Here is a 27,269-nt window from a genome sequence, read left to right as displayed (position 1 = left end):
GTAAGCACGGGTTAGCTTAACCCAAGTATGTACTGATGCTGCTCAATAACCAGCCACTACGAGATATGGAAGAGCCACCTAGAGTCTTCTCTTTTCAGCCATGCTGGTATGCTGCACTATGGGTCTTGCCCCTTCATCTGAGTTTCCCCAATAATAAAGAAAAATTTACCTTCACATTTCCACTAAATTGATTACCCTACATGTGTTGATTATTTCCCTTCCAAATCCTTCTTCATGGCCCAATGAAGACCTCGTTTTGTTTTGAAAAACATTATCCACTTGATACTCTTCCTTTGAAAGGAACCTTAGAACAAAACCTCTCAAACCCCCAGTTCCACTTTAAATTTCTCAGTGAAATGCTTGAGGATAATACTGCAGAACACACCTGTAATGAGAACGAATAAACGCAACAAAACAAGGCAGGTCTTTGTTAAAAAATATTTATTAAATTGGATAAAAATGAACACTTTACAGTCATACAGTAATTGAGGCTTCAAGAGTAGAATTTCTGCAAAACTCATTGCATTTGTCTTCTGCCACAAAACTAAAAGCTTCTTTTCCTATAAAATGTGATAATGCGCAGGCAAATTAATAAGACACCCCAGCAAGTAATCCTACATGTCCTAATGTAATCCTCGTCAATTATTATTTCACAAATCCAACAGATATTTGCACCCATGTTGATAACAGACCAGGATTTTCTATTGGTTGTTATATCAATTTACGAAGGTGGGGAATCTGGGTGGCAGTGTGTTAGAACGCTATTCTTTACAGCCAGTACCTGGTTTGGACACCATCCAATTGAATTAAGAATGTCCTCAATGCCCCCCCCCACAACCACCTTCATGTGTGAGCATACCTCTCAAAGTGTCTCATTTTTAATCAGGACATCCCAACATCAAACAGCTCCGCTGAGAAAAGTGGCAGTTACCTGTGCAAGACACTAAGATCAGCCAATTTACTGGTTCTGCAGAGAACTGCACACCTGCCCCAAACACTGAACTGAATCCCACATCACAGGTTGAGAGGTATGCTGCAAGGGCTCCAATTAAAACGAATTTGAGCAGCTTCAGCTCAATTCCTGACACACAGGAAATCTCAAAACTGCCCTCACAATTGGCACTTTAGAAAAGCAAAACAAAAACGAAGTATGTGCACAAACTTTGTGATAGGAATATCACAATTTATAGTATCTTCGAGTGATTTGGTGAGCCTGCATTTTTTCCTCCCTCAGTTTCTTACTAATCCACTGCCAATCGTGTAACAGGTTTCATTGGAAAGTATGGGCTAGAAGACATTAAACGGTATGGCTGGAAACAGGTACAATAAAAGCTACAGTAGCTATTCTCTGTCGCTTTTTCATTCTTCAGAGTGTAGTTCTTCCTGATACCAAACCTTAAAACAGTGGCACAGACTACAGTAGCAACTGTCACAGTGCACTTGGAAGGGGGAAAAAAACAAGACAAATTAAGTTTTCCAACTCCCAACCAAGAAACAATGTACATTCCATCTGGGGCATCAGTTGAACTTGAGAGTTCTCTATTGGAGTATTGTTCACCGGTGAGACTACTACTGACCGCTAAGAAATGCCAAGTGTCCTTTGGTACATCGGTTCGCATAATGTCCTTTTTCACCACACTGAGAGGAAAAAAAAAAGCACAAGAATTTGTTTCAATACCACAATTCTACAAACTACAGAGTCAGTTAAAGTATGGAACGAGAGAGGTGCAGTTGGGCCATCACTACCCCACCCCCCCATCCAAACACCCAATACACCATGAGATTTGTACTGTGATACATCCTCAGAGATGCATAACGAAAAAATTCAAACTTCTCCCTGATCCTGGAAGGCAATGAAGCAAAAACTCTGGGATAATCCTGTTCATTTTGTACTAACTAAAGAATCCATGTACTCCTTATTCGGAATATAAACTCCTTATTCCTTATATGGAATATACCAGAATACAATGCTGTAATGTACTATGAATGAAGTAAAACCTATTTGAATGTATACAGTGTATGTAACTATGCTAGACTACATACAGTACCAGGTTACTGTATTCCTTGACTACAAAGTGAAATATCAACCCATCACTGCTATCCAAATCATTTTAGGTCAACATGTTCCAGCCAATGTGCCATTTTACCCTCACCATAATCACAAAAACAAATATATATGCTCTATGGAGTCTCCTGCAGCAGGCTGGTGAGAGAAACACTGCAGCAATGCTCTTTAACGGCAAACATGTACCAGACCTGTACTGTTGGGGAAAATACATACCGGGAGAAAAGAGTAAGTTTATTGCTAATTCAAAGTAAACCGTTATCAATGTCCTCTTGAAATTCATTGTCCTCTCTTGTATCATAAACATTATGAATACAAATACTTTCACCCTCCACTAGCATTCTTATTGAAACTAGCTAGGTATTACCACTCTGACATGTACCTCTGCTTCAGACCTCTACGTGATAGCGGGGTTCCGATAAAGAACTCAGCATGTGGGTAATCATATCTGAGCCCACATCTATATTAAATGGTACAGAAGGGAAAAATCCAGATTACTTCCAAGTTAAACCAGGAAAGTAAGACTAGGGAGACAAATTAATAGAAATAATCTCCTAAGCAGAACAGTAGAGGTTTTAAACAGTAGAGATCTTAAAAATGCAGCTGCCTGCTATAATGGGAGAGTTAGGGTATGAAAGGAATGAGCTCCGATGGGACTCAATGGCTTTTTCTCACCCTTGCCTTTTCTTATAGTCTTATCCTGCGCCATGAAGTACAACAATGGAGCTCGGACAACACTATGCAATGTACCCTACATGTTTACAATTGTTCTCACTCAAATTTAAAAGATATCTTTTATTTTTAAAATTCATAGATTCAAGTAAACTGGGATAAAGAACTCCAACCAGAGCAAATGATATTCATAACTCAGGTGTGACAAAGTAATTGTGACAAAACTGAATATATTTAAGAAGGAGATAGATAGCTTTCTAGACACAACAGGCACCAAGGGGTATGGGGAGAGAGTGGGAATATGGTATTGAGAGAGGATCAGCCATGATCATATTGAATGGCGGAGCAGGCTCGACAGGCTGAATGGGCTACTCCTGCTCCTATTTTCTATATTTCTATGTAATTGAACAGTACACTTGGAGTACTGTGAACAATTCTAGTCTCCATATTATAAAAAGAATAGAAAGGCAGTGAAGAAGGTGCAAAAAAGATTTACTAGGATGATACCAGAACTGAGGTTATACCTATCAGGAAAGATTAAGCAAGCTGGGTGTCTTCCTCTAGAAAAAAGATTGAGAGGTTACCTGATAGAGGTCTTGAAGATTATGAAAGGGTTTGATAGGGTAGACGTAGAGATGTTTCCACTTGCAGGGGAGACCAGAACCAGGGGCCATAAACATAAGATAGTCACCAATAAATACAATAGGGAATTCAGGAGAAGCTTCTTTACCCAGCGTGATTAGAATGTGGAACTCGCTACCACAAGGAGTAGTTGAGGCGAATAGCATGAACACATTTAAAGGGAGGGAGGAGCATAAACCTGCATGGACCTGTTGGGCCGAATGGCCTGTTTCTGTGCTGTACATTCTATGTAATTCTACGTAAACCTCTCTCATTCATGGAACCATTTCTCTATGACAGCCAACCATCAAGTACCCTCCATTTACCTTATAACACGTGACTTGTTCCAACGGTCTGGGGCCCCGATTCGACAACGTCTGAAATTGGGACTGCTGCGTTGGTCCCCCGGATTGTGTAATTGGCTTCTGCTGCCCGACAATGATGTTCGTACTAGGAATCTGTACCAGAGAGGACGATCGCTGCAGAAATGGGTTCATATTCTGCTATGAAGAGAGAAAGAAAGACATTAGCACAGGACGATCAAAACTATCTATCTTTGTGAGCTATTTGATTGTGTACCATGGAGTCTCAAGGGTAGCATATAAAGAATTACAATACACCAGCTGAATTCAAAGTAAACACATTAAACGACTGCCTCAAGTCAATTTACAAACTTGCATTCAGTACTACACTTAAGTGTCAGCCTAGATTACGTGCTCAAGTCTTTGGAGTGGAGCTTGAACCCATGATCTTCTGACTTTGAGATTAGAGTGCCAAGGCTAACACCGATATCTTATTTTATAACACTTTTGGATCATGAAACAATTCCTCTTCTCCCACCGTCTAAAGGCACTAACTGTTGCTGGAGAATGATTCTGTAGGTGCTGGCAGCTCTACATTACCTCACACAACTGACCCTTCTTCGTACGGGAGCTTTAACCGTGAGTAGACAGGCTTACGTGACCTATGGTAACCAGTCAAGCGCGATCCTGTCCTTGCCCAACACAACGTACTTTGCAGCAACAATCACTAGACAGCAAACAGCAGTGGGAAACTTGGCTGATTTTTGCCTTCCTAGCCTAAGGTCACTGAAGCCAATTGTAGTACCATAGTTACTGTCCCGTTTGAAACATCCTAACTCAGCAAAGACTAGGGATCAAGCCTGGGGCCTTCTGATCTTAACAATTTAGTGCCACACCATGAAGTGTCTAAATATTTTCCCTCCAACATGCTGTGATAAGCCAGTTAACACTGGAGACACATTGCAGGTGAAGGCTGGGAGGAGAAAGATCCTTGGCAGTGCTGAAGTACTTCCTCTATAATGAGGAAGGGAAAGTAAAACAACTTAGTCCAAGTCACTCGAATACATGCAGAGGCCTGCAGCATTCAACGAATAGGAAAGGGAGTGAAAAGATTTGTAAAAAGTAACATACCAAATAAATAAAAAGATTTTGGAAAAGTAACAGCAAGAATTTCTGCCTCACCTTTTGTAGTATCTGTTGCTGTTGCTGTATTGGTGGTTGGTCAGCACCGGTACCCATTGGCAGCTCAAACCGAGGGCTGATGGAGAGAATAAAGAACACAAGAAACATAAGAAACAGAAGCAGGAGTAGGCCGAACAGCCCCTCGAGCCTGCTCCCCCATTCAATAAGATCATGGCTGATCTTCGACCTCAACTCCACTTTCCCGATCCCCCAAATCCCTTGATTCCCCGAGAGTACAAAAATCTATCAACCTCAGTCTTGTATATACTCAACGACTGAGCATCCACAGCCCTCTGGGGTGGAGAACTCCAAAGATTCACCACCCTCTCAGCAAAGAAATTCCTCCTCATCTCAGTTCTAAATTGCCCATCCCTTATCCTGAGACTATGTCCCCTAGTTCTAGACTCTTCAGCCAGGGAAAACAGCCTCTCAGCATCTACCCTGTCAAGCCCTCTAAGAATTTTATATGTTTCAATGAGATCATCTCCTTCTTCTAAACTCCAGAGAGTACAGGCCCATTCTACTCAATCTCTCCTCATAGGACAACCCTCTCATCCCAGGAATCAATCTAGTGAACCTTTGTTGCACCGCCTCTAAGGCAAGTATACTCTTTCTAAGATAAGGAGACCAAAACATACATGGTACTCCAGTTGTGATCTCACCAAAGCCCTGTACAATTGCAGCAAGACTTCTTTTCTTTTGTACTCCAACCCCCTGGCAATAAAGGCCAACATACCATTTGCCTTCCTAATTGCTTGCTGTACCTACATGTTAACTTTCTGTGTTTCATGGCCAAATCTCTCTGAACACCAACATTTAATAATTTCTCATCATTTAAAAAATATACTGTTCTTATATTCTTCCTACTAAAGTGAATAACCTCACATTTCCCCACATTATACTCCATCTGCCACCTTCTTGCCCACTTACTTTAAGTTCCTCACTCTTATTAGCCCCTTGGTTCCCCACTATTTCTGCTATGCTTTTTGTATCTTCTACTGTGAAGACAGATACAAAATATTTGTTTAACGTCTCTGCCATTTCTTTATTCCCCATTATAATTTCTCCTGTCTCAGCCTCGTCAGTTTTCATTTGAACAAATCTCTAGAGCCTCAATTGCGGCAGGCAAACCAAGAAAGAGACCAGCATGGGGGAAAAGGCTGTAAAGCACTTCAGTTAAGTCAAAGTATAAAATCCAATCAGTTTACTGACAGACTATGAGGGCTGTGGGGCTGCTCCACTCCATTTATTATTTTAACAGATAGAGAACAATAAATGGCTTGGTGTTACAAGCTGTGATACTCTCCGGCTTCAAAGGACACCATGAACCACAAGAGCCCAGCTTAAGCAGCTCATTCAGCCACTCAAACCCTTTGAGTGCATTCTAACTGTAGAACGCACTGCTAAACATTACCTGGTTAGAGCACATGTTGACCGTAGGAGTTTAGGAACAAGGAGAGACCACTCAGCCCCTCGAGCTTGTTCTGTCATTCACTTTAGATCATGGCTGATCTATACCTCAACTCCATTTCCCCATCTTTGCCCCATATCCCTTGATCCCCATACCTAACAAAAATCTATTGATCTCAGTCTTTAAAATTTCAACTGACCCAGCATCCACAGCCTTTTGGGGAACAGTTTTGATTTCCGCTACCCTTTGTGTGGAAAAAGTGCTTCCTGATTTCACTCCTGAATGGCCCCACTTTAATTTTACGATTATGCCCTCTTGTTCTGGATTTCCCACCACAGGAAATAATTTCTCCGTATCTACCCTATTGAACATAAGAGACAGGAGCTGGAGTAGGCCAGCTCCGCCATTCAATGAGATCATGGCTGATCTGATTCTGGCCTCAACTCCATTTCCCGCCTGTTCTCCATATCCTTTGACTCCCTTTTATTCCCACAGCTTTTACTGAATCTCTATCATTTGTAAGTCCTCAATTAGTTCACCCCTCAAACTTCCAGACTGTATTAATCTGCAGCTAACGACTGGGAAATTATTGCTCAATGAAATTATACAGATTATTACATCACAAACTGGCCCATATCCTAGAGTACATCTATTATATATTAAAACGGTGAGTGGCCACACCATTCCATTAATATTGTTGTGAGGGCCAGGTTATGCGACCCATTAAGTTATTCGGGAACACCCCCCAATGTTGCATGACAGCCCCAACTTAGGCTGAGCTCCCTCCTGACATCAACAAAGACCGTGTAAAGATTCCTGACTATATTACCGTATTCCCACACTCAACCAATTGTAAAAACACGAATTCTCCACCGGGTTTGGAACCGCACTCGATGGTAGTGATTGAAAGTGCCTGCCCCAACAGCTGCGATAATTGTGGACACACATAGGCCCACCGGCCAGACACTAACGGTCCAGCGGGATAAACAGGCCGAGCTTCAAGGGGCAGGCACCCAGTGCGTAGACCTCGACAACAGACACTGCACAAGAACAAGCCATTCGCTCACTGGGAATGGATCCATACACTGCCATAGCCGAATGAATCCGAGCAACGCTGGCCGTACTTTGGTGAGTCAAGAGTCAAAAGTCAGCTGCCACATGTTATTTTTTTGTTGCAACAATCATTCTACTCCCCCCCACACTGAATAGGTGTTCGTGATCGGCCATTCCCATGAGAAGACACTGCAGGCTCCTCCCCTCCATTGAGAAGCATCATGCTACGCCCCCCACCCCCCCCCAGTAGAAATAAGTCGATCTCTACCAAACCCCAACACCCCCCACCAGAGGCAGCTCAGGCCTCTCTCCCTCTACTGCTGAGATGGTAACCTCTCCTGAGCTAATGCCCTCTCCCACCCCACACTGAGAAGGAATTGGAGCTTGTCTTCTCCTGCGCACCTCCCCCCCCATCCCACCGATCTGAAAACCTACCTCTGGACCCTTCCCTGAACGGAGAAGACAATCTGCCCTCCGCAACTCCATTGAAAAGAAAATCATTCCGTCCTCCCATGGAGTTGGAAATAGATCCCGGCCCAGTGCAACCAAAAGAAAAATCAACCCTAACCCAGTGCCACCAATTCCCTTCCCTGCCTTCTCTGTTCCCCTTGTCCTCCAACCAGTCCTCCTCATCTTCTCCCTCCCTGATCCACCCTATCCTCTCCAATTTTCTCTCTCTTCCCTAATCCATTCACCTCCTCCACAATTTGCTCCCTCTTCTCCCACCTCTTCCACTCTTTTCTGACCCCCTGCCCTGCCTGGGTCCAGATATTCTCCACCGCTCGGCATCTTTTCGCCTTGCTTCATCTCATACTGCACTTGGTCTGGACTTTCTATATCCAATGCCACAGCCGATCACCTAGTTATATCTAAAAACTAAATTCTAAATCACTCCAGGGTGTCAGTTATTCTTTCTGGCAGACAAGAAAATGAGGTTATTCTAATACACTAATTACTGGTGCTTTCAGTGGTGTCTTCAGAGGCCTGGAAATGGGCCTTCAGCCTGACCCAGCAATAGGCCTCAAAGCTAACCCAGGACTGAGACTTCAGTCATAGAGGTTTGTGCAGCATCGGAGGAAATCCCAAATAAAGGGAGGAAAATTAGGAGAAAGTAAGGAGAAAACAGAGAGAAAAAAAAGACAAGACAAAGTTCAAAGAAAAGTTTCTCTAGGACATTATTGTACATGAAAGTGTAAAATGCAACTCTAAGTTCAAGCTAAAAATAATAAATAGCCACTAGTCAGGTCCAACTGGAACGTGAGAAAAGAAATTGAATACAAGCCTGTTAAATCCAAATAAGATTTATCACAGTTCGCATAGCAATGACCAGTCATAGAAATGCTGACACCAATTTTTACAGATGTCATGGCCAATAACCAGTCAGAAAAATCACTGATCAATCTTTCTTCCTACCAGTACACTATACGTGGAATGATGGGAAGAGGAGACTGATCTGTCAGTTGAAATTCTCAAGGCTGAGATCGATAGATTTTTGTTAGGTAAGTGTATCAAGGGATACGGAGCAAAGGCGTTTGAATAGATTTGAGGAACAGGTTAGCCATGATCTGGCAGAATGGAAGAAAAGACTTGATGGGCTGAATGGCCTACTCCTGTTACTATGTTCCTACGTGAGCACTGTATACTTACTGCATGAATTTACAGCTGGGGCCCTCTGGACAGAACCCTACCAGATAATTTACACAGATGACTCGCCGTGTGTGGCGGTGCCGACATAGGGGACCTGCAACAAGACAGGACTTAAGATCAGTAATGTGCTAAAATTAATACTCAGCAAATAACATTCTTACACCGTTGGCACACGTAGTACAATAGGACTCAGCTGTCTTCGAGTCAAAAGGGTCTGACCAATCCTACTTGTGCACAACTGCACCTGCTTAAAAGGCATTATAATTATGTTTAACTTTGTTAAAACAATACCTGTGCGATAGATGCAACTAATGCTGGTAAGGAATGCTTACAAACCTTCTGTAATTTGGAGCAAGCGTGAGGAACAAAAGAAATTTTAATAGAGAAGAAATCTCAGGCCTTAGAACCGTTCCTAGTCTGTACTGAGTTAACTGATCTCAGGCAGGGTGGTAGCTGTTCCACTACAATTCCCCCAGAACCTTGGGTGAAGATGGGGGAAATCAAAAACGACAGGGTTGCTGCATCTGATCGCCATTCAGCCACTCCTGCTGGAAAGTAAGCTTGTGTTGATGACAGATTAAAACAGGATCAAGTGTGGAAAACCATAAAGAAATGCCTGACTAAATTAACCTTCTAATACACCTAAACCATAAAGCTGACCGTATTAATGTAGAAATACTTGACCATAAAAGAAGCAAAGCATGATGGAATAAGTTGACCATGTTAACTGACCAGCTGAATATAATGAGAAGCTTATTGTGTTCACGGTCCCAGCAAAGACACACAGAAGAGCTATTGTCTGCTTATGAGATAACTGTCTGACTTAACAAAAATGAATGACCATATAGCCTTGAGACTGAGTACAGAACTGATAATAAAGACAGTTTCTTAGGGGAAAGGCACTTTCCCCAGACATTGTCTCGTGATGTTAAACAGTCATGGGAAACTAGAGGGTGGGTTCCCTATTTTTGATTGACTAACCACTTGAACCAATGAGAGTGTACATGTACGCCCATATTCAATGATAGACAGACATTACTAATTGAACTGTATAAAAGTTAACCGTTTCCTCTGCTCAGCGAAGAGGTGGTTCTAACCATTGTCTTGGAACACAGCTTCCCTTGTATACAAGCTTCTTTTAATAAATTCTTACTTGTCTTAAAATAAGTGTTTGGAGTTAATGCATTGTGTATAATAGGTAATTAAGTTTGACAGTTTCTTGGAGGTCCCACCGAGATCGCTTGTGATCTCCGGTAAGTACGGACACAAGTTGTCTGTATGAACCCAGACACACTGCGATTGATAAGTGAATGCATTAACTGACGTGACTAATTCTTCTGTTTGCCTTTAGGAATTGGAAGGCGATCATAGGAAATGTATTTCGTATAGACAAGGAAAGAAAAAGGGGACAGAAAAAAAGAGACACGCGCGACAGATTACTCGATATTGTCAGCTGCGGTGTTGTAGTAACGGGCTGAGAGAGAGCAATAACGGAGTAGATCTGTGATACCGGTGACTAGAGTGAAGTTGAGGTTGCTGTAAGAACCAACAGACTGTCAGCTACTAGTGGATAGAGGCGCTAGGAAAACAGAAAAGGTAATCAGTTTACAGACTTGTTTAAAAAAAAATTCTTAGTGTAAAGTTGTAATTTGGACAAGCGCAGACTAGATGTTGCGTAGTTTCGGAAAAGTGTGAAATTACAAGTCTGTAGTGGCGACAAACGCAGGCTGGTGTGAATGTTGCGGTTTCGGAAAAGTGTGAAATTCTGGTTTACCTGAATTAAGTGTTTAGGTAGAAACACTGGTAGTGCTCCCCCTGCTCAAGGGAAGGAGCACTTTAAAAAATCTTGCGTAAGTCAGCTGATTCAACTAAGTGCAGACGTTTCTCTCACGCACCTAGCCTGGGCTGGTTATTGGAGCCAGGACCCTGGAGTGGGTGTGGAGAACACATGACGTCTTGTCCAATCAGCTGAATTATCAAGTATAGAATTGTGATAGTTAAGATAGGTCTTGATTGTTGTGTAGTTACAGTGTGGAGGATTGTATAAACTATAAGCAAAATCCCTCCAAAGGGAACACCTGCTGCTTACGTGTACAGAAACTTTGGGAAAGAAACAACTGACGAGTTGATAGTTCTGGTCCATTTGGACCAAACTAAGAAATATCCCTTTCCCGAAGACGGTACATTTAATATGGATAGAATTAAGTGACTAGAAAAATGTTTAAAGGACAGAGACCCGAAAAAGAAAGGTTCTTTTGTTTCAGTGTACTGTCCCTTTAAAAAGCCTGTCCTGATCAGTGTTTTCTGTCAGTGTTGTGGGCCACGCCCCCTTCTTACTGCGTCTTACGTGTTTTCTTCTTTTGTGTGATGTTTTGTCTTGTGTTTAATTCTGATATTGCTGAATTAAAATTGGAGTTATTGAGGTTAAGTGACCTATTAAATTCTGGTTCTTATAAAACGTGAGCATGTTAAATTCCAGACATGGGATCTTCAAAAAAAAATTGGCATTTTGAATTTTTATCTTGTGATTGGCTGTGGTTTACTCGAAGAGTTGGTTATATTCATACCCACGAAAAGTATGTAAAAAAAAATGAATTGGACAGCAAATTATAAAACTTACGAAGCAATGTGAAAATTGAGGGGTACCTAAAACAAAAGTTGATATAAACTAAAATGTACGATGGGAGATGTTATTCCCCGGTATGAATTTTTTTAAAAAAAAAGAATGTATGTGAAAATTACGTTGACGTATGCTGAGAACGCTGCGTGAATCTGATATCTGACTCCGTCATTTTGTTAAAAAAAGGTTAACCCCTTCCAAGGACACCGACATCTGTTTTCAATTCACCAAGACAAAATGAGGTTTAATTGTAAAAGAAAAGATAAAGTGCAGATTTAAAGAATTACAAGTTACAGTTGCAGAACGATCTCTGGTTATAAATTAAACTGATCTTCGAAGCATTTTGTGCTATTGTGATTGATTAAACACTATGATTAAAATAAATCTCAAAAATAGTGTGCAAAATATATAGTATAAAGCAATCCATAAATGTGAAAAAAAAGTCAGTCAAACCTGTGTGAAGAGAAATTTTGAAGGTGGAAGTGGAAATTTAATCTCAAAGGGAGAAGTATCAAATTACTCCTACCACAAGAGCAAGTTAATATTAACCCCTTCCATCCCAAGAAGCCAGACTGTCATGCCAAGAGCAGTTCAAACAGATAGAAATGACCCAGTCGGTTGAGAACTGTCTGAGGCTTGCCCAGAACACAGGTGAACATGAGGTAACAATTGGTATAGGTTATATTAGTAAAATTGACCCAATTACTCGGAAATGCCAAAGGCTACAATTGACTGAGATATAAGTTTCCACACAGACAATGCTACAGTGAGAAAAAAAATTGATAAGAAAGGAATGTAAAACAAATCGTATGAAGAGAAAGCATAGGTTGGACAATTGGAAGTCCATTACTTGAGCTATGTACTGACACAGGGTACTAAACGCCTATCAGTTTTACCCCGCCACAGTATGACAAGGAAGTTCGACAAGTTCTGGGGCTATTCAATTTTATTTGAAACTATTCACGAATAGTAGCTCCAATACAAGATCTGACCAAAGAGGGGAGACCTTCCCTGACAAATTATATAACTAAGAAAGCTCAACAATTATATCAACACCTTCTAACTCAAGTGTTAAAACAAAGCGCGACATGGAATGGAGGTGGACATCGTAAAAGAGATAGACAAATATGGAGACGTAAAGATCTGTGATAAGTGATATAGCAACTGCCCTTAATACGGGTGCCTCAGTTGTTAACACCATTGATTTGGACATCTTGAAAACACAGAGATTAGGACTTGGAGTTGGGAATTCCAGTCCGCAGTCCTACGTACATCTGTATGTGGGAGAGACAGGGTTTATTTCAGACAGGCTGCGTGCTCCAGAGAGAGAGAGAGAGAGAGACTAGGCAATTTCTCTCTCCTGTTTTGTTTTCTGGATTTGTTTCGGGTAAAAGGATTATTCCTTTGGACAAAATAAATAGTAAATGATGATTTGACAAATTAACCCCTTGGGCTCTCAAGAAGAGCCGCAATGGATTTTCTGTGTTTCTTTTAAAACAGGTGACCCTGGTTTTTGGGACCACGTAAGTGTTGATGGTGCAGGACTACCAAGAGTAGTTCTTTGACATAAAATGGCTTTACAAAGTTACGGTGCAACCTTTGCTGGAGAAATCTGGTGCAGGAAACGATCCAGTGGTGTTAAAAATTTAAGACTTTAGCTGCAGACATCAGCAGATACCAAATGTCACAGCGTGGTGATATCAACCTGATTCTCTTCTTTTGAAAACATTTTTGATCTGTTTTGTTTTAACCCATTTATTGTCTTCCGAGACAGAGTGCTTGAGGTGGGGAGATATGGGAGTTATATCCAAAAGTAATTACGATCACTTCATCTCTACTATAAAAACCACAAAGCCTGGACATAATTTGTTTCTGAAATTGGAATTGATAAGAAAAATTTATATGAGTTGCTATTCAAGCACTCGAGAAAGAAAAATTTACTTGTAATTTAAGGGGATAATCAAATTATATTTTAAAATAAAAGAAGTCCAGTCTAAATGGTTCCTATTGAATGCTGTGTATCAAGGAAGAATTCTTTTCGAGAGGGAAGAAAATTTTACATTGACAAGTCCTGTCAGTCCAACAATACTGGTCTCAAGTTAGGATAATTGTGAAATGATAGAAGGGACTCGGGCACAATGTAGTGGGATATTTTGGGAAATGAAAAGCGGTTCAAGAAGAAATTACGTAAAATAAACAAATTTTGGGATATTGGAGCTGACTGTAAATATTGTATCGGACAGTAACATTGATTTGGCAACATTAGATCAAAAGGTCAGAGATTTAGGGTCTCGCATTAAAGATATATTTAAAAAATAAATGAAAATACAGATAAGGAATTGTCTGAGGATCAAATGCTGACCATACATTTGCAAAAGATAGCTACAGTGCTAGAAACACATGCCCAAACCATTAATAAATTAATAAAAGAGGAATATAATGTATCTTAGCAGGCGACTGCTAATGACATCTGCAGTACATATGGTAACTGGATTGTGGAACAGACACGAGAGAACCTAGCCCAGATACAGGCAGGGGAAGTACCCTTATGAATAATGAATCAACAAACTGAGGGTGAACCTGACCTGTGGGCATGATGGAGGTGGTACCTCCAACCGGCTGTTAGCAAACAAGAACATCACCCCTTGCCAATTCAGGGCAATGGTGCGAGTGTACCCCACTCAAGTGGAGTGTAAACCTGACAGAGGAGGGCTCCTAGGGTTGGTACTAGTAATACTGGTGATGGCACCCGAAACCCAGGGACGAGAGGTGTAACAAGTACAGAATATTGGGGTAGTGAAGGACGGAATGCACATATTGCATCACAATATGTTACCATATGCTGGAAAAAAAATCGAAGGGAATTTGGCTAGAACAGAATTAAAGGGATGTGTTACGAGACATGCTGTCACTGTATGTCCACATAGTGTTGGACACAGTCCAGAAGCACAGTGTGGGTTTAACAATACTGGTACCAATGGAGGCCCTAGAGGCGGATCTAAAACCCACTCAAGGTGCATATGCCGGAGAGGGCGAATACTGTGTTACAACTAATTTGAAAACATTTAAATATGCCAATCTAACTTGTGATATTTTAAGTCCAGAATTCTACTCCATTCCTGAAGTCCCGGTTCGGAATGGACCTGAGGAACTGGTAGAGATACACCGGCATAACCTCACCACCTTACAAGTTTCTGAAGATGTAAAAAAAAAGGACTTAAAAGAATATCAGGACACATTTGGGTATCTGACACCCTTGTTGCCTAAATACTTGAGATACGCCTCTCCCAGAAGGTTTATTATAACCTACAACAGGACAATAAAAATATTAAACATGACATTGACCAAATTAAAGTCACCACTTGGTGGGATGACCTCTGGAATTGGGGACTGAATATACAAATCCATCCTCAGATTAGATTAATTTCACATGTATTAGTCGTAGTGCAGTTTGTTGTAATATGTCTTGATTTTCATGGCATGTAATAAATGTAAGTAGAGGATGAAGGGTTTGGCAAAGATAGTAAAACAGAGCCTGGGTGAGAATGTCCCCATTGTCTCTGTGATTTCAACCAAGAAAACATCTTAATGGTACCGGGAGTAGCACCCGCTGGGGTAAGGTGCATGTAAAAGGGAAGACAATCATAGTTTGATAGGATTATCAGATGCTCTGCCTCTCTTCCACCCGGACTGGTGGCCAACACAAAGGGAACCTAGTTAAGATGAGGTACAGCATCTAATGGGATATTGTAGGGATAAAATTTGGATTAAGGGATATAAAGGGGTGGGTCCCAATCTCGAGTTCAAAGGTCAGACCTAGTAGTTGATTAATTAACCCATAAATCCCCATACAAGGACCCCAGCAGTGGCGTAAAAAAAAACTGACTGATTAATTAAACTGTTATAAGAGACTGTTGCAGCATGGCATGTCCTAAACTTTTAAATCATATGAGAATAATTGGCTCGGCATGCATGATCGTGTGGGTGGAAACTGGCATAAAACCTGCTACAACCCCTGCTGCAAGCAGACTCAATCGTGTTTCAAGGGAACTGCATGTCAATCCTTTTTTATACACGTCATATATGTATGCAAAGCGTCAAGGTATCTCTAGTTGCTGGGTGTGCTCACATATCCCAGTTCAATCCAAGGGAGGCATTCCACTCAGACCAGTCCCCCTAACTTCCCAAGAAATAGCGGAGTGGGTAATAAATCAAATTGAAATTAATGGGAACAGAATGCGAGATAGTGGCTGGATGAGTGCGAGAACAAGTAAGACAATGTTTGTGAGAAAGCAATGGAAGGAGTACACAATCACAACAAAATGTGAAACCAGATTTCGGGGGTGGTACCAACCTAATTACGATCAGACCCATAAACCTCCTTTTCTAATCCTTAAGAATTCAGTAGGGGGTGATGTAATGGGATGGAGTAATTGCACTCAGTATATAAATATGACAGTAACCAGCATCAGTAGTACCATCAGATGGAAGCCTTGCACAGGTGGCCAAATTTACATAGATAGAATAAACATAAAGAATTCCCCTGCAGTTACTGCGTATAATGAAACCTACTTTATTGTGGCCACAAGGCAGACCCATGGTTGCCTAAAAAATGGACAGGATCATGTTACTTGGGATATGTGATCCCATATGTCCGACACTCATCATCCCTGCCTCAATATCTTGCTGGGCAACGAGTAAAAAGAGTAATTACTGAGGCTGACCGATCCTGGGCCATTGCTTTCCCTAGGTGGGGAGTGAGCATGGCCACCAGAGAAATTATTAAATTAGCCAATATCTGGGAAATAGTTGCTAATGATACGGCAGAAGCCTTAAAGGAAATAAGCGCAGAAATGATAGCCATTCGTACGGTCACCTTACAAAACCGTATGGCCCTTGATTACCTATTGGCAGAGAAAGGAGGAACATGCGCACTAATTGGATCTGAATGTTGTACCTACATACCTGATAGTTCAGAGAATATTACTGATTTGGCCGATCACATCCAAAGGGAAGTTGAGAAATTCAAGCAGCCCCCTTCATTCACTCTTTGGGGCTGGGCAACAGGATGGCTGGGTTCTATTGGGACTTCTCTAGTTCAGGGACTAGTCATATTTATTGTTATAATTCTTATAGCCTATTGCTATGTCAAATGCTGCTGTGTTATGATGTCCAATCTGGGTACACATATAGCGCCCACAAATTTGATGGTGCAAGTAGGGGTGACACAGGATGAGGTGATGCAGGAGGAGTTTGAACGTCTGGGTGGAATAATGCTCTATTAGAGTATTGTCCATATATATATATAGGACAAAAGGGGGGAATGTGGAAAACCATAAAGAAATGCCTGACTAAATTAACCTTCTAATACACCTAAACCATAAAGCTGACCGTATTAATGTAGAAATACTTGACCATAAAAGAAGCAAAGCATGATGGAATAAGTTGACCATGTTAGCTGACCAGCTGAATATAATGAGAAGCTTAATGTGTTCACGGTCCCAGCAAAGACACACAGAAGAGCTATTGTCTGCTTATGAGATAACTGTCTGACTTAACAAAAATGAATGACCATATAGCCTTGAGACTGAGTACAGAACTGATAATAAAGACAGTTTCTTAGGGGAAAGGCACTTTCCCCAGACATTGTCTCGTGATGTTAAACAGTCATGGGAAACTAGAGGGTGGGTTCCCTATTTTTGATTGACTAACCACTTGAACCAATGAGAGTGTACATGTACGCCCATATTCAATGATAGACAGACATTACTAATTGAACTGTATAAAAGTTAACCGTTTCCTCTGCTCAGCGAAGAGGTGGTTCTAACCATTGTCTTAGAACACAGCTTCCCTTGTATACAAGCTTCTTTTAATAAATTCTTACTTGTCTTAAAATAAGTGTTTGGAGTTAATGCATTGTGTATAATAGGTAATTAAGTTTTCGACACAAGCTCCCAATCATGGTCGACCAGCCCGTCAACACTCACTAGGTTCGCATGAAGAATGATCACATGGGCAAGGTACCAGCGAATGGATGGCACCCATAGAACTGTTTGCTAGCATGAATTAGTGACTTTAAGAGAGGGGTGGGAGGAGAAGGAATAAAATTAGAGAGAAGAAAAAGAATATTGTATCTCTCCCCCCAAGCTGTTTTGGACCTTTTCTCCCATTCGTTTAACCTGAGCTCTTTCCATGTCATATAATATTCCCCGATTGAGAGTGGAGCAAAGTGACCTGCTCCCAGGTCTCTGCCAATAACAGGAGGATGTACATGAGAGTGACCCAAAGGCAATCAATTCATCAATTTTTCCTTTCCAAAGTTCAACACTTACCATGTTTACAAAACCCTCGGTCGTACCAGGGGCAGTCTTTGATTTTAGACTCCGGATCAATGTGCAGAAACGGACATTCCTTGTTGCTACATTCTCCTGCAGAGACATAATGAACAAATTAGAATATAGACCGTAAGGAGAAAGGAGGATGAAACACACATTCAGGACTTCTCTCCAATATTCAGGACTTGCTTTAACCATTTCAATTTCCCTTCTGCCTTGATGCCATCTCATAGCCCGCTACTCCCAATTGATTCAGGAATCAATCCACCTGCTTTCTGAATGCTTCGACTGAACCAACTTTCACGGTTCTGATAGCAGTCTATTCGAGAAATTAACTCCGAGTGCAAAGAAATTAGTTCGTAAATTATGTTCAGTTCAATTTCTGTGACGCTACCTGTTCCATGCATTACCTAGGAAACAGGTGATGCTGAAAGCATTAGTAAACACAGGTACAGTGTGCGCAACATGCTCAAATCCTAAACCCAGCCCTGGTGAGGTAGCAGGAGGGCACGAAACAAAAAGAAAATACGCAAATGCCAGAAAATGGAAATTAAAAACGAAGTGCTGGAAATACACAGCAGGTGGTCAGCTTCTGAAAGAGAAAGGCAGGGCAGCACTTCAGATGGTGAGAGCTCCGAAAAACTCAACCAACCTGTGGCGCATTTCCAGCTTTCAATAATACACGTTACACTGCCTAAGAAGGAAAGACTTTTGTTATAAAGTTATTCTTAAATGTTTTTAATTCTCAGATTGCTGACGGTAAAATCACAATGTTATAGTTCTACCGCATTGGGGAGTTGTGACGTGCTGCTGCTTTAATATCCCATCTCAGTAAGTCAACCCCCGGTCACAACTTGTGATGCACGGCCTGCCCTTCCCACCTTTGCCTGTGATCAGACACCCAGGCGTGTTTGGAAACTGCAAACAGGGAACAAACACAGGTGGCACTCACCAAACTTGGAATAGAAATAGCACTCGGGCATCTTGGTCATGTCGTACTCATGTAGGAATTCACACTGATCTCCTTTCTTGCACAGCCCTCGCAGCCAGTGTTTGCACACTACCGTCTTCTCGCCGCTGATGTGGCGAAACGGGCACATTCCACCTGCACAACAAAATCAGACTAAATCACCAGAGCGGTTCCTCCTCGCACCACACTTCTTGATGCGGGGGGATGAGGAGGGGTGGGGAGGGAGGAAAAGACACATAATGAACAGAGGGGGAGGGTACGCAGAGGCATAGTCTCCGGGTGCATAGGTAGAAATCAACAGGTTACTTAATGCTGAAAGCTTGAAGAATAGTAGCTTATACATTTTAAATGAGACCTCCAGGTTTCTGGGAATAGCGACTCATTCAATATCAGGAATGAACTCCGCACATCCATAGGATGGAATTTGATATATTTTTCTAATGTACATTTTTCAAAATATTTTCTCCCTTCCCCTCTCTGTGCACATGCAGCACACCCCAGCCAAGAGGGCAATGCCCTTCTCTAATAGGAGGCGCACAAGAACGGAGGGAAATTAATTGCCCCATGACTTTTCTTCACTCTCGGTGGAAATAATTGTCCTCTGCGCGTTCGCCCCCTCCCGAATCCAGGGCTGAGAATGAGCCGGGGGGGGGGGGGGTGGAGAAAGGGGACTCACAGGAGGAAACTAGTGCCCTAATGCCCCTCAAGAATACTTCATACACAATTATCATGAAACACAAGGAAACTGCATCTGAAGGAATCTCAGTGATAAGAGTTACGGTCACCAAACAAACTAGATCGCCAGCGCATTAAGAGAGATTGGAAAACAACAGCAGACCACTGAAGATGGAAACGGCTCAGCCCGGATCTCTTACCTTTCCCACATGACGCCCTCAGAAAGTATTCACAGACCGCCGCCCCAGACTCTGAGGGAAAAATAATAAGAAGCACATATTTCAATAAAAAGATCACTAGGTTTGAAAAGTCACTGTTATAATGAAAGTAGGTTGAGGCTATCATTTATACCTCATGACCGATTGCCTGAAAGTTGTTTATTTCCCTCTTCTATATGAAATCAAGGGTTCAGAATGAATTGAGTTTGGGGCAGCCTCAAAATATTTCCTGTGAGCACAAGTACAAAACGCACAAACTACTGACAAAGTGGACAATTGCCTCCATAGTTGATGCGGAGACTCAGTGGTGTAATGCAGGCTGGGCACGGGAATGATCGCAAGTGAGTTTAGAACACCTACCCTATTTACACTGGTGGTTAGGATCACGAAATACAGCATTGTTAAAAAAATCAATACAAATGTATCATACATAGACTTAAAAAGAAAAGAACTTCAGCAGATGGTACGAGAGGAACAACGACGGGCAGGAGGTAGGATGACGAATACATCAGGATCCATATGCTGGTCCTGATGGCTGGCATCGCCCAGTAACCAAAGTGGCACCAATTTTTTTGAATTGCGATTGCATTTACACAGACTGTTGAGTAAAGCAAGGTAGTCTAAGTGTTCTAACCATTCAACAGCTGAGTGAAAGTCTTGATCATAATTAAGATCGCTTGAGAGAACGATTCAGCCTGCTAGTTGCCGCTAGTAAGAGTAGCTGAGAGACGTCTTCTTTACAATGATGCCAATTTGTCATGCTGTATCCATGGGTGGGGATTCAGGATCCTGGTGTTGCTTAATTGTGCAGATTGATTTAAGCACTGCATATAGTTGGGGATGGGAGTTGTTAACAGTGGTAGAAAGTGATCAGTTTGTCGCTATAAACAATACCCAAGTAGCAGACTTTACAAAATTATCCATGATCGCTACACAAACATTCTGGAATATACTTACTAAATCTTCCTTTATGTGCACTCTCCCCAGTCAGGAGGATAGAATCATAAAAAGGTTACAGCACGGAAGGAGGCCATTCGGCCCATCGAGTCCGCATAATGCACCAGCAATCCAGCTAGTCCCACTCCCCCGCCCTATCCCTATAGCCCTGCACGTTTTTTCGTTTCAAGTACTTATCCAGTTCCCTTTTGAAGGCCACGACTGAATCTGCCTCCACCACCCCCTCAGGCAGTGCATTCCAGATCCTAACCACTCGCTGCGTAAAAAAGTTTTTCCTCATGTCACCTTTGGTTCTTTTGCCAATCACCGTAAATCTATGCCCTCTGGTTCTTGAACCTTCCGCCAATGGGAACAGTTTCTCTCCATCTACTCTGTCTAGAGCCTTCAGTTTGCACCTATGTCCCCTTGTGCTGCAGTTATGGTTTGACCTGAAACAGTGCTCAGCATTAATATTTTTTATTCCATGTAGTTGCTTATATAAATCTAAAAGATTTCCTCTCATGCACCTGCTTTCAAGGCTGAAGTATACAAGTTTTCTAATCTTTCCTCACAACTTATTCACCCCATATTAGAGATCAGCCTCTTTGTACTACTTCCGCAGCTTGGCGTTTCTCTTTTGGATCGGTGACCAGATCTGAATGCAGTATTTCCAGGAATGGCCTAACTGGAGCACTATACAGCTTCAGCACGAGAACCTCGGACTTAAACTCTACCGATTTGGCAATTTGCTCAGCATTCTGTTCACTTTGGCATCTGCTGTTTTGCAATGACTGGACATGGTCATTGTAGACATGATCAATCCCAGATCTCTTTTAGCCTCTCCACTAGCTGTTCAACATGACTCGTTAAGTATATTTCCCATTTTTCTCCCAATGTGAAGACTTTGCACTTAACTGTATTTGATTTCTTCCACCCTGGCTCTGCCCACTTACAAGTATTGTCTAGGTTCTTCTGTAAATAGGCCCCTGCAATGGCCCCAGAATGTGCATATGTGGGGCTCAGGAGGTGGTGATCTCTCCTTAGTTTTTTTTCCCTCAGCTCGGCCCCTTCCCACAATAGCATGGTACAGATTGGTAACTTACTGTGGCGGCAAATCACAAGTGTGAGCGCAATGCATTTCAGCTCTAACACACTGCAATATTGTGTTTGTGCACGTTCAGCCTGGATTTTATATTCTCACCAGTATGTGTTGTTCCACTAGTATCACTCCAAGACACCCATTGAAACTAACGTAATTCCAGTGAGTTTCTGTTATATAACAGTATAAATGTTTCTCTTTGAAGATGGCAGCATAAGTTGCTAATCTGCTAATAAAGCATACGGGATCCTTGACTTTATAAATAGAGGCAAAGAGTACAAAAGCAAGGAAGTTATGCTAAATCTTTATAAATCACTGGTTAGGCCTCAGCTGGAGTATGTTGTCCAATTCCGGGCACCACACTTTAGGTAGGATGAGATTTAATAGAGGTGTTCAAAATTAAGAGGGGTTTTGATAGAGTGGATAGGGAGAAACTGTTTCCACTGGCAGGAGGGTCGGTAACCAGAGGACACAGATTTAAGATAATTGGCAAAAGAACCAAGGGGGAGATGAGAAGAATTTTTTTGATGCAACGAGTTGTTATGATCTGGAATACGTTGCCTGAAAGGGTGGTGGAAGCAGATTCAATAGTAACTTTCAAAAGGGAATTGGATAAATACCTGAAAAGGAAAAGTTTGCAGGGCTACGGGGAAAGAGCAGGGGAGTGGGACTAACTGGATAGCTCTTTCAAAGTGGTGGCATAGGCACGATGGGACGAATGGTCTCCTTCTGTGCTGTATGATTCAATCCGTGGCCAATAACAACATGTGATAAATTGTTCTCTCACAAAGGCGAAATATCGAATTTATTCTATGCACGATAACAACCCCATCACAATTACTTTGAGGAGATGATAATGGTTAAAAAAATTAAACTCAATGTTTCCACCCAGCAACTGTGAGCACTAGATACAAGCACAGAATACCTGAAAACTGCTCTGTTTCCTAGTGCAGGTATAATAAACACTTCCATGCAAAAATGACAACACTGCAATGATGCCATCTTGATGATAATGATGGATACTATTGTGACTATACAACAAAACCTTTATCCCACCATTCTGTGTGCAGCACGTTAGAGCTCCAGTACACTGTCCCCGCTGATCTACAAGCCTGACAAGTTCCAGGATTCTACACGAATCACAGCTTACTTCCCCAGGGCAAGTGAGTACCATCCCTGAACTCAGTCAATTCGGTTCACGAACATTATGGAAAAACAAGCTGCTGTTGTTTAGGATACATAGTGCAATCATTCCCCACAAATTCATTTCGGAATCTCAAACTGTGCAGAATGCTTTCCAAGAATTTACCCATTCGGTCATCTTTTGATTCATGTGTTCCGATCTTTCCCCTCTTCACAATTATACAATAAAGGAATCACTGGTGGTATTTTTACTGCCAATATTTCAAATAATTATGGGTCTGTTCATTTTTGCTTCAACAGATTCCTCTCCCAGCAGTCTGTTCTATAATAAGCTAAAGTTCCAGGTGCTTTAAAAAAAGTCAGGAAGAGGCCAGCCAGCCAGCCTACAGTTAATGTAGTGAAACAACCTCCCAACTGTACCATCACAAGATGGAGTCCTACAACTCAAAAAATTGGAGCCCTGAATCTGGTGAGCTGAATTGACGTTCAATATACTTGACCTCCATGTCACCAAGGCAATCTTTATCACAGCTCACTCATTGAGAATTTAATTATTGGTAATAAATTGGGCACAGTTCTTTATTGTCACACCAGATGAAAAGAATCACATATATAGAGAATGATGGGGAAAAAAGGCTTTGTAAACATTCACATAAGCAACCTGTGGGATATGTACACTGGATCAAGGAGGCACACCTGCAGTCAATACAGCCAGCTGTCAGTGCAAAATTCAACACCGAAAAAATGGCCCCACGGATCTACCTTGATGGTTAGTGAGTAAATGTACCACTTGATGTGAAAATGTGCCATACAGACCAGGAATGTTCTAGATTCAGTTCTCGGTGTTTACCAAGTTAGCTGATCTGAGCTCGGGGTAGCAGTGAGTGAGCTACAAGCCGGCTTTTGCACCCTGATGCTAGGGAGAGACACAAAAAAATGACCATCCACTGGCCCCTACTGGACATTCTGGGGCTCATGTTGTGATGCCCCCCACAGTCCAATATCCGGCCAACAGTCCCAGTTAAGGCTTACACATGAAGGAAGAATGGACATCAGGGCAAAGTATCAGGTGGTCGCAGCAGCCGTGTAACTACCACAGTAAGGAATCAGGAAAGAAGGAAACAGAGAAAAAAAATCCTTTGATAAAACAACGAAGATGAAGATACAGAGAGCGAGCGAGAGAGAGTCCACATTTAAAAATCTGCAGGAATTTCCCAAGTGGAGCCAAAATGCTTTAAAAACCAGGAATGCATCAGCCCCTCCCCCGACAGCAGAGACCCAAATGTCTGTGACCCAGGGACGAGGATCAGGATCTTCAGAGCGGAGCGGAGCGGACCCACTCAGCCCGCACCGACAGCGGGCAATTTTAACTTTAATGAATGAGCCCGGCTACTGGGGGGGGGGGGGGGAGAGGCTGGGTGCTGGGGGGGGGGGGGGGGGGGAGAGGCTGGGTGCTGGGGGGGGGGGGGGGGGAGAGGCTGGGTGCTGGGGGGGGGGGGGGGGGAGAGGCTGGGTGCTGGGGGGGGGGGGGGGAGAGGCTGGGTGCTGGGGGGGGGGGGGAGAGGCTGGGTGCTGGGGGGGGGGGGGGGGAGAGGCTGGGTGCTGGGGGGGGGGGGGGGGGGAGAGGCTGGGTGCTGGGTGCTGGGGGGGGGGGGGAGAGGCTGGGTGCTGGGGGGGGGGGGGGAGAGGCTGGGTGCTGGGGGGGGGGGGGGGGGGAGAGGCTGGGTGCTGGGGGGGGGGGGGGGGGAGGCTGGGTGCTGGGGGGGGGGGGGGAGGCTGGGTGCTGGGGGGGGGGGGCGGCTGGGTGCTGGGGGGGGGGGGGGGCGGCTGGGTGCTGGGGGGGGGGGGGGGCGGCTGGGTGCTGGGGGGGGGGGGGCGGCTGGGTGCTGGGGGGGGGGGGGGGCGGCTGGGTGCTGGGGGGGGGGGGGCGGCTGGGTGCTGGGGGGGGGGGGCGGGCCCCTGGCCCCGGGCTCGGCCGGTACTCACTGTCCATGCCGGGGAAGGGTAGCGGCTGCGCCCCCAGCTGCTGCTCCACCGCCATCTCCAGCTCGAACTTGATGTGCTCCACGTTGGAAATGAGCTCCTGCATCTTGCGCTCCCCCCGCCTCAGCGGCCCCGACCCCCGGCCCCGGCCCGAGGATTCAAACACAACCAGCGGCCCCGGCCCGAGGATTCAAACACAACCAGCGGCCCCGCTCCCCGGCCCCGGCCCGAGGATTCAAACACAACCAGCGGCCCCGCTCCCCGGCCCCGGCCCGAGGATTCAAACACAACCACCGCCTCAGCACCGAGCCCGGGAACCGTGCTCCCGAACCCTGACCCCCGCGCCGCAACAAGGAGCCGCCGCCCGGAACAAGAGCCGGCACCGTGTCGCCGCGCCGGCTACAACGCCCCCTGGTGTCCAGGAGGACACCCGACTAACTCCAGCAACCAGAGCATCTTCTCGAGGAACAGCACCTCATCTTTCCATCAGGCACTTTACAACCTTCCGGCCTCAACATTGATTTCAATTACTTCAGATCACAACCACTGCTCCCATGGTTTTGTGGGACTGCAGCTGCTGGTAATGGTTCTACTGTTGCTATTTACAGCTCCTGTAGACCCATCTTTTGTTTCTCACCCTGTCCCATTCCCACCCTCCTTGCCTTGCACCATCATCCCATTTAATCGCTCCTGCCCTCCACCCTATCACTGACCTTCCCTTTTGTTCTTTTCTCCCTTCTCCTGACTCTGTACTTGCTCAAAAACTGTTAACTCCTTAACGTCTCCCAGTTCTGACAAAAGGTCTTCGACCTGAAACGTTAACTCTTTTTTTTCCCCACAGATGCTGCCTGACTTGCTGAGTATTTCCAGCAGTTTCTGTTTTCATTTCAGATTTCCAGCATCCCCAGTATTTTGCTTCTGACAACATCTTTGTGCACGGCACTTTGCAGCCCTTAGAAAAGAAAAGAAAGACTTGCATTTATATAGTGCCTTTCATGACCTCAGGATGTCCCAAAGCTAATGAAGTACTTTTGAAGTGTAGTCACAGTTGTAATGTAGGAAATGTTTGGCCTCACTATTAACAACTTCAGGTTCTAACTATCAGGTCCCATTTTCTCTCAGGAAGGGAGTGCTGGCAATGTGGGACTGAGGAAAGAAGCAGATTGATGGTTGGGGTCGGGTAGAGTAGAGGATGGATCAATTTGAACTGGTGGTTGGCATTTTTTCTTCTACCAGGCTCATGGGCCACTGGAGCCTGTTTTCCATGCTTCCCTTTCCACACACCCTTTTAGCTATTCTGTGTCTCCTGTATTAATTTTATCTGATTTCTCTCATTATGCCTCCTATTATCTCATGCTCATAACACTTCTGCCATTTAACCGTCTCCTGCTTTCTGCTTAAGCACTTCACATTCTGTATCTTTTCATGTTGTGACTTCGTATGTTTTTGTTTTATCCCCTTTCCCCTTGTTCTGTTGCTTTTTAAGTGTTGTTCATCTATAATATATTCCTGTTCTGACAAAGGGGCCATGCCTGAAATGTTAACTCGTCTGTGCTCCCCACAGATGTTGCCTGACCTGCTGAATGTTACCAGCATTTTCTGTTTTTGTCGCAACTACAATAACAACTTGTATTTATATTGTGCCTTTAAGGTAGAGAACTATCCCTAAGGGCTTCACCGAGGAAGGAAGGGTGGATGAAAGAACGCTGAGACTTTGTGGGCAAGTTAAAGAGTTAGAAAGACGTTGTGTGCGTACAGTCAAAAAAAAAGCTGAAAATATAAGTAATCCTGCAGCTGCATCATTATAAATAACACCAACTAGTTTTTTGAGGAGGAAACATGTTGCAATTGATAAATTATTTAACAACAAATGACATTTATATAATCGCTTTAACAAAAAGAACATCCCAAGGCATTTCACGAAATGGGTGCCAGGCCGTAGGAGATATTAGGAAGGGTGTCCAAAAGTTTGGTCAAAAAGGGGGGTTTTAAAAGAGGGTCTTAAGAAGGAAAGGGAGCAGAGGGGCTTTGGGAGGGAATTCCAGAGCATGGTGCCAGAGTGAGCCTTCCTCTTAGAATTCAGGGTGCAATCTTGTCTTTTTGCACACTCCAATCTGTGTGCTATTGCTTTTTTTATTTTTACTGTTGGGGGGGGGGAAAAACCATTCACAGTTTTTAAGTCTGAGATTCCTTGGGTTGGACTATGAGCTGGTGTTGTGCAAGTCCTTACAGATTGACTTGATGGAGAGGAATCGATTACTCGGCAATCGCTTACACGAGCCACGGCCAACCTGGGGGGGGGGGGAGGAGGCCTCCTTGTGATTGACAACACGATTG

General features: G+C 43.4%; 1 protein-coding gene across 2 annotated transcripts; it reads right to left on the bottom strand.

Moving 5' to 3' along the window:
• Window positions 1–424: 424 nt before the first annotated feature.
• Window positions 425–25,264, bottom strand: cpsf4 (cleavage and polyadenylation specific factor 4). Of its 2 annotated transcripts, none has more exons than XM_068002866.1 (8): window positions 24,936–25,264; window positions 19,754–19,804; window positions 18,861–19,013; window positions 17,906–18,001; window positions 8,954–9,047; window positions 4,843–4,918; window positions 3,685–3,858; window positions 425–1,638 (listed from the first exon to the last, which is right to left on the bottom strand). In XM_068002866.1, exons 1-8 carry the CDS (start codon window positions 25,036–25,038, stop codon window positions 1,570–1,572), a joined length of 816 nt encoding a protein of 271 aa, XP_067858967.1. In that variant the 5' UTR covers window positions 25,039–25,264; the 3' UTR covers window positions 425–1,569. The 2 variants fall into 2 exon arrangements, with proteins under 2 accessions (XP_067858967.1, XP_067858966.1); XM_068002865.1 differs by having other exon boundaries at window positions 3,685–3,861; window positions 24,936–25,263.
• Between the last annotated feature and the right edge of the window lie 2,005 nt (window positions 25,265–27,269).

Source organism: Heptranchias perlo, chromosome 22 (genome assembly GCF_035084215.1).
Source record: "Heptranchias perlo isolate sHepPer1 chromosome 22, sHepPer1.hap1, whole genome shotgun sequence".
NCBI classification, from domain to species: domain Eukaryota; kingdom Metazoa; phylum Chordata; class Chondrichthyes; order Hexanchiformes; family Hexanchidae; genus Heptranchias; species Heptranchias perlo.
Note: the sequence above shows the minus strand (reverse complement) of the source record. Positions and strands in the feature narration are given on the sequence as shown.

Bases quoted from the DNA above. Each gene is read 5' to 3' on its own strand.
- cpsf4 (XM_068002865.1), bottom strand. From the start codon at position 25,038: ATGCAGGAGCTCATTTCCAACGTGGAGCACATCAAGTTCGAGCTGGAG. The intron at 19,805-24,935 runs GTGAGTACCGGC...TTTTTCCCTCAG, and splicing joins ACCCTTCCCCGGCATGGACA to AGTCTGGGGCGGCGGTCTGT. The intron at 1,639-3,684 runs GTAAATGGAGGG...TTTTCCTCTCAG, and splicing joins AACAAGTCACGTGTTATAAG to TGTGGTGAAAAAGGACATTA.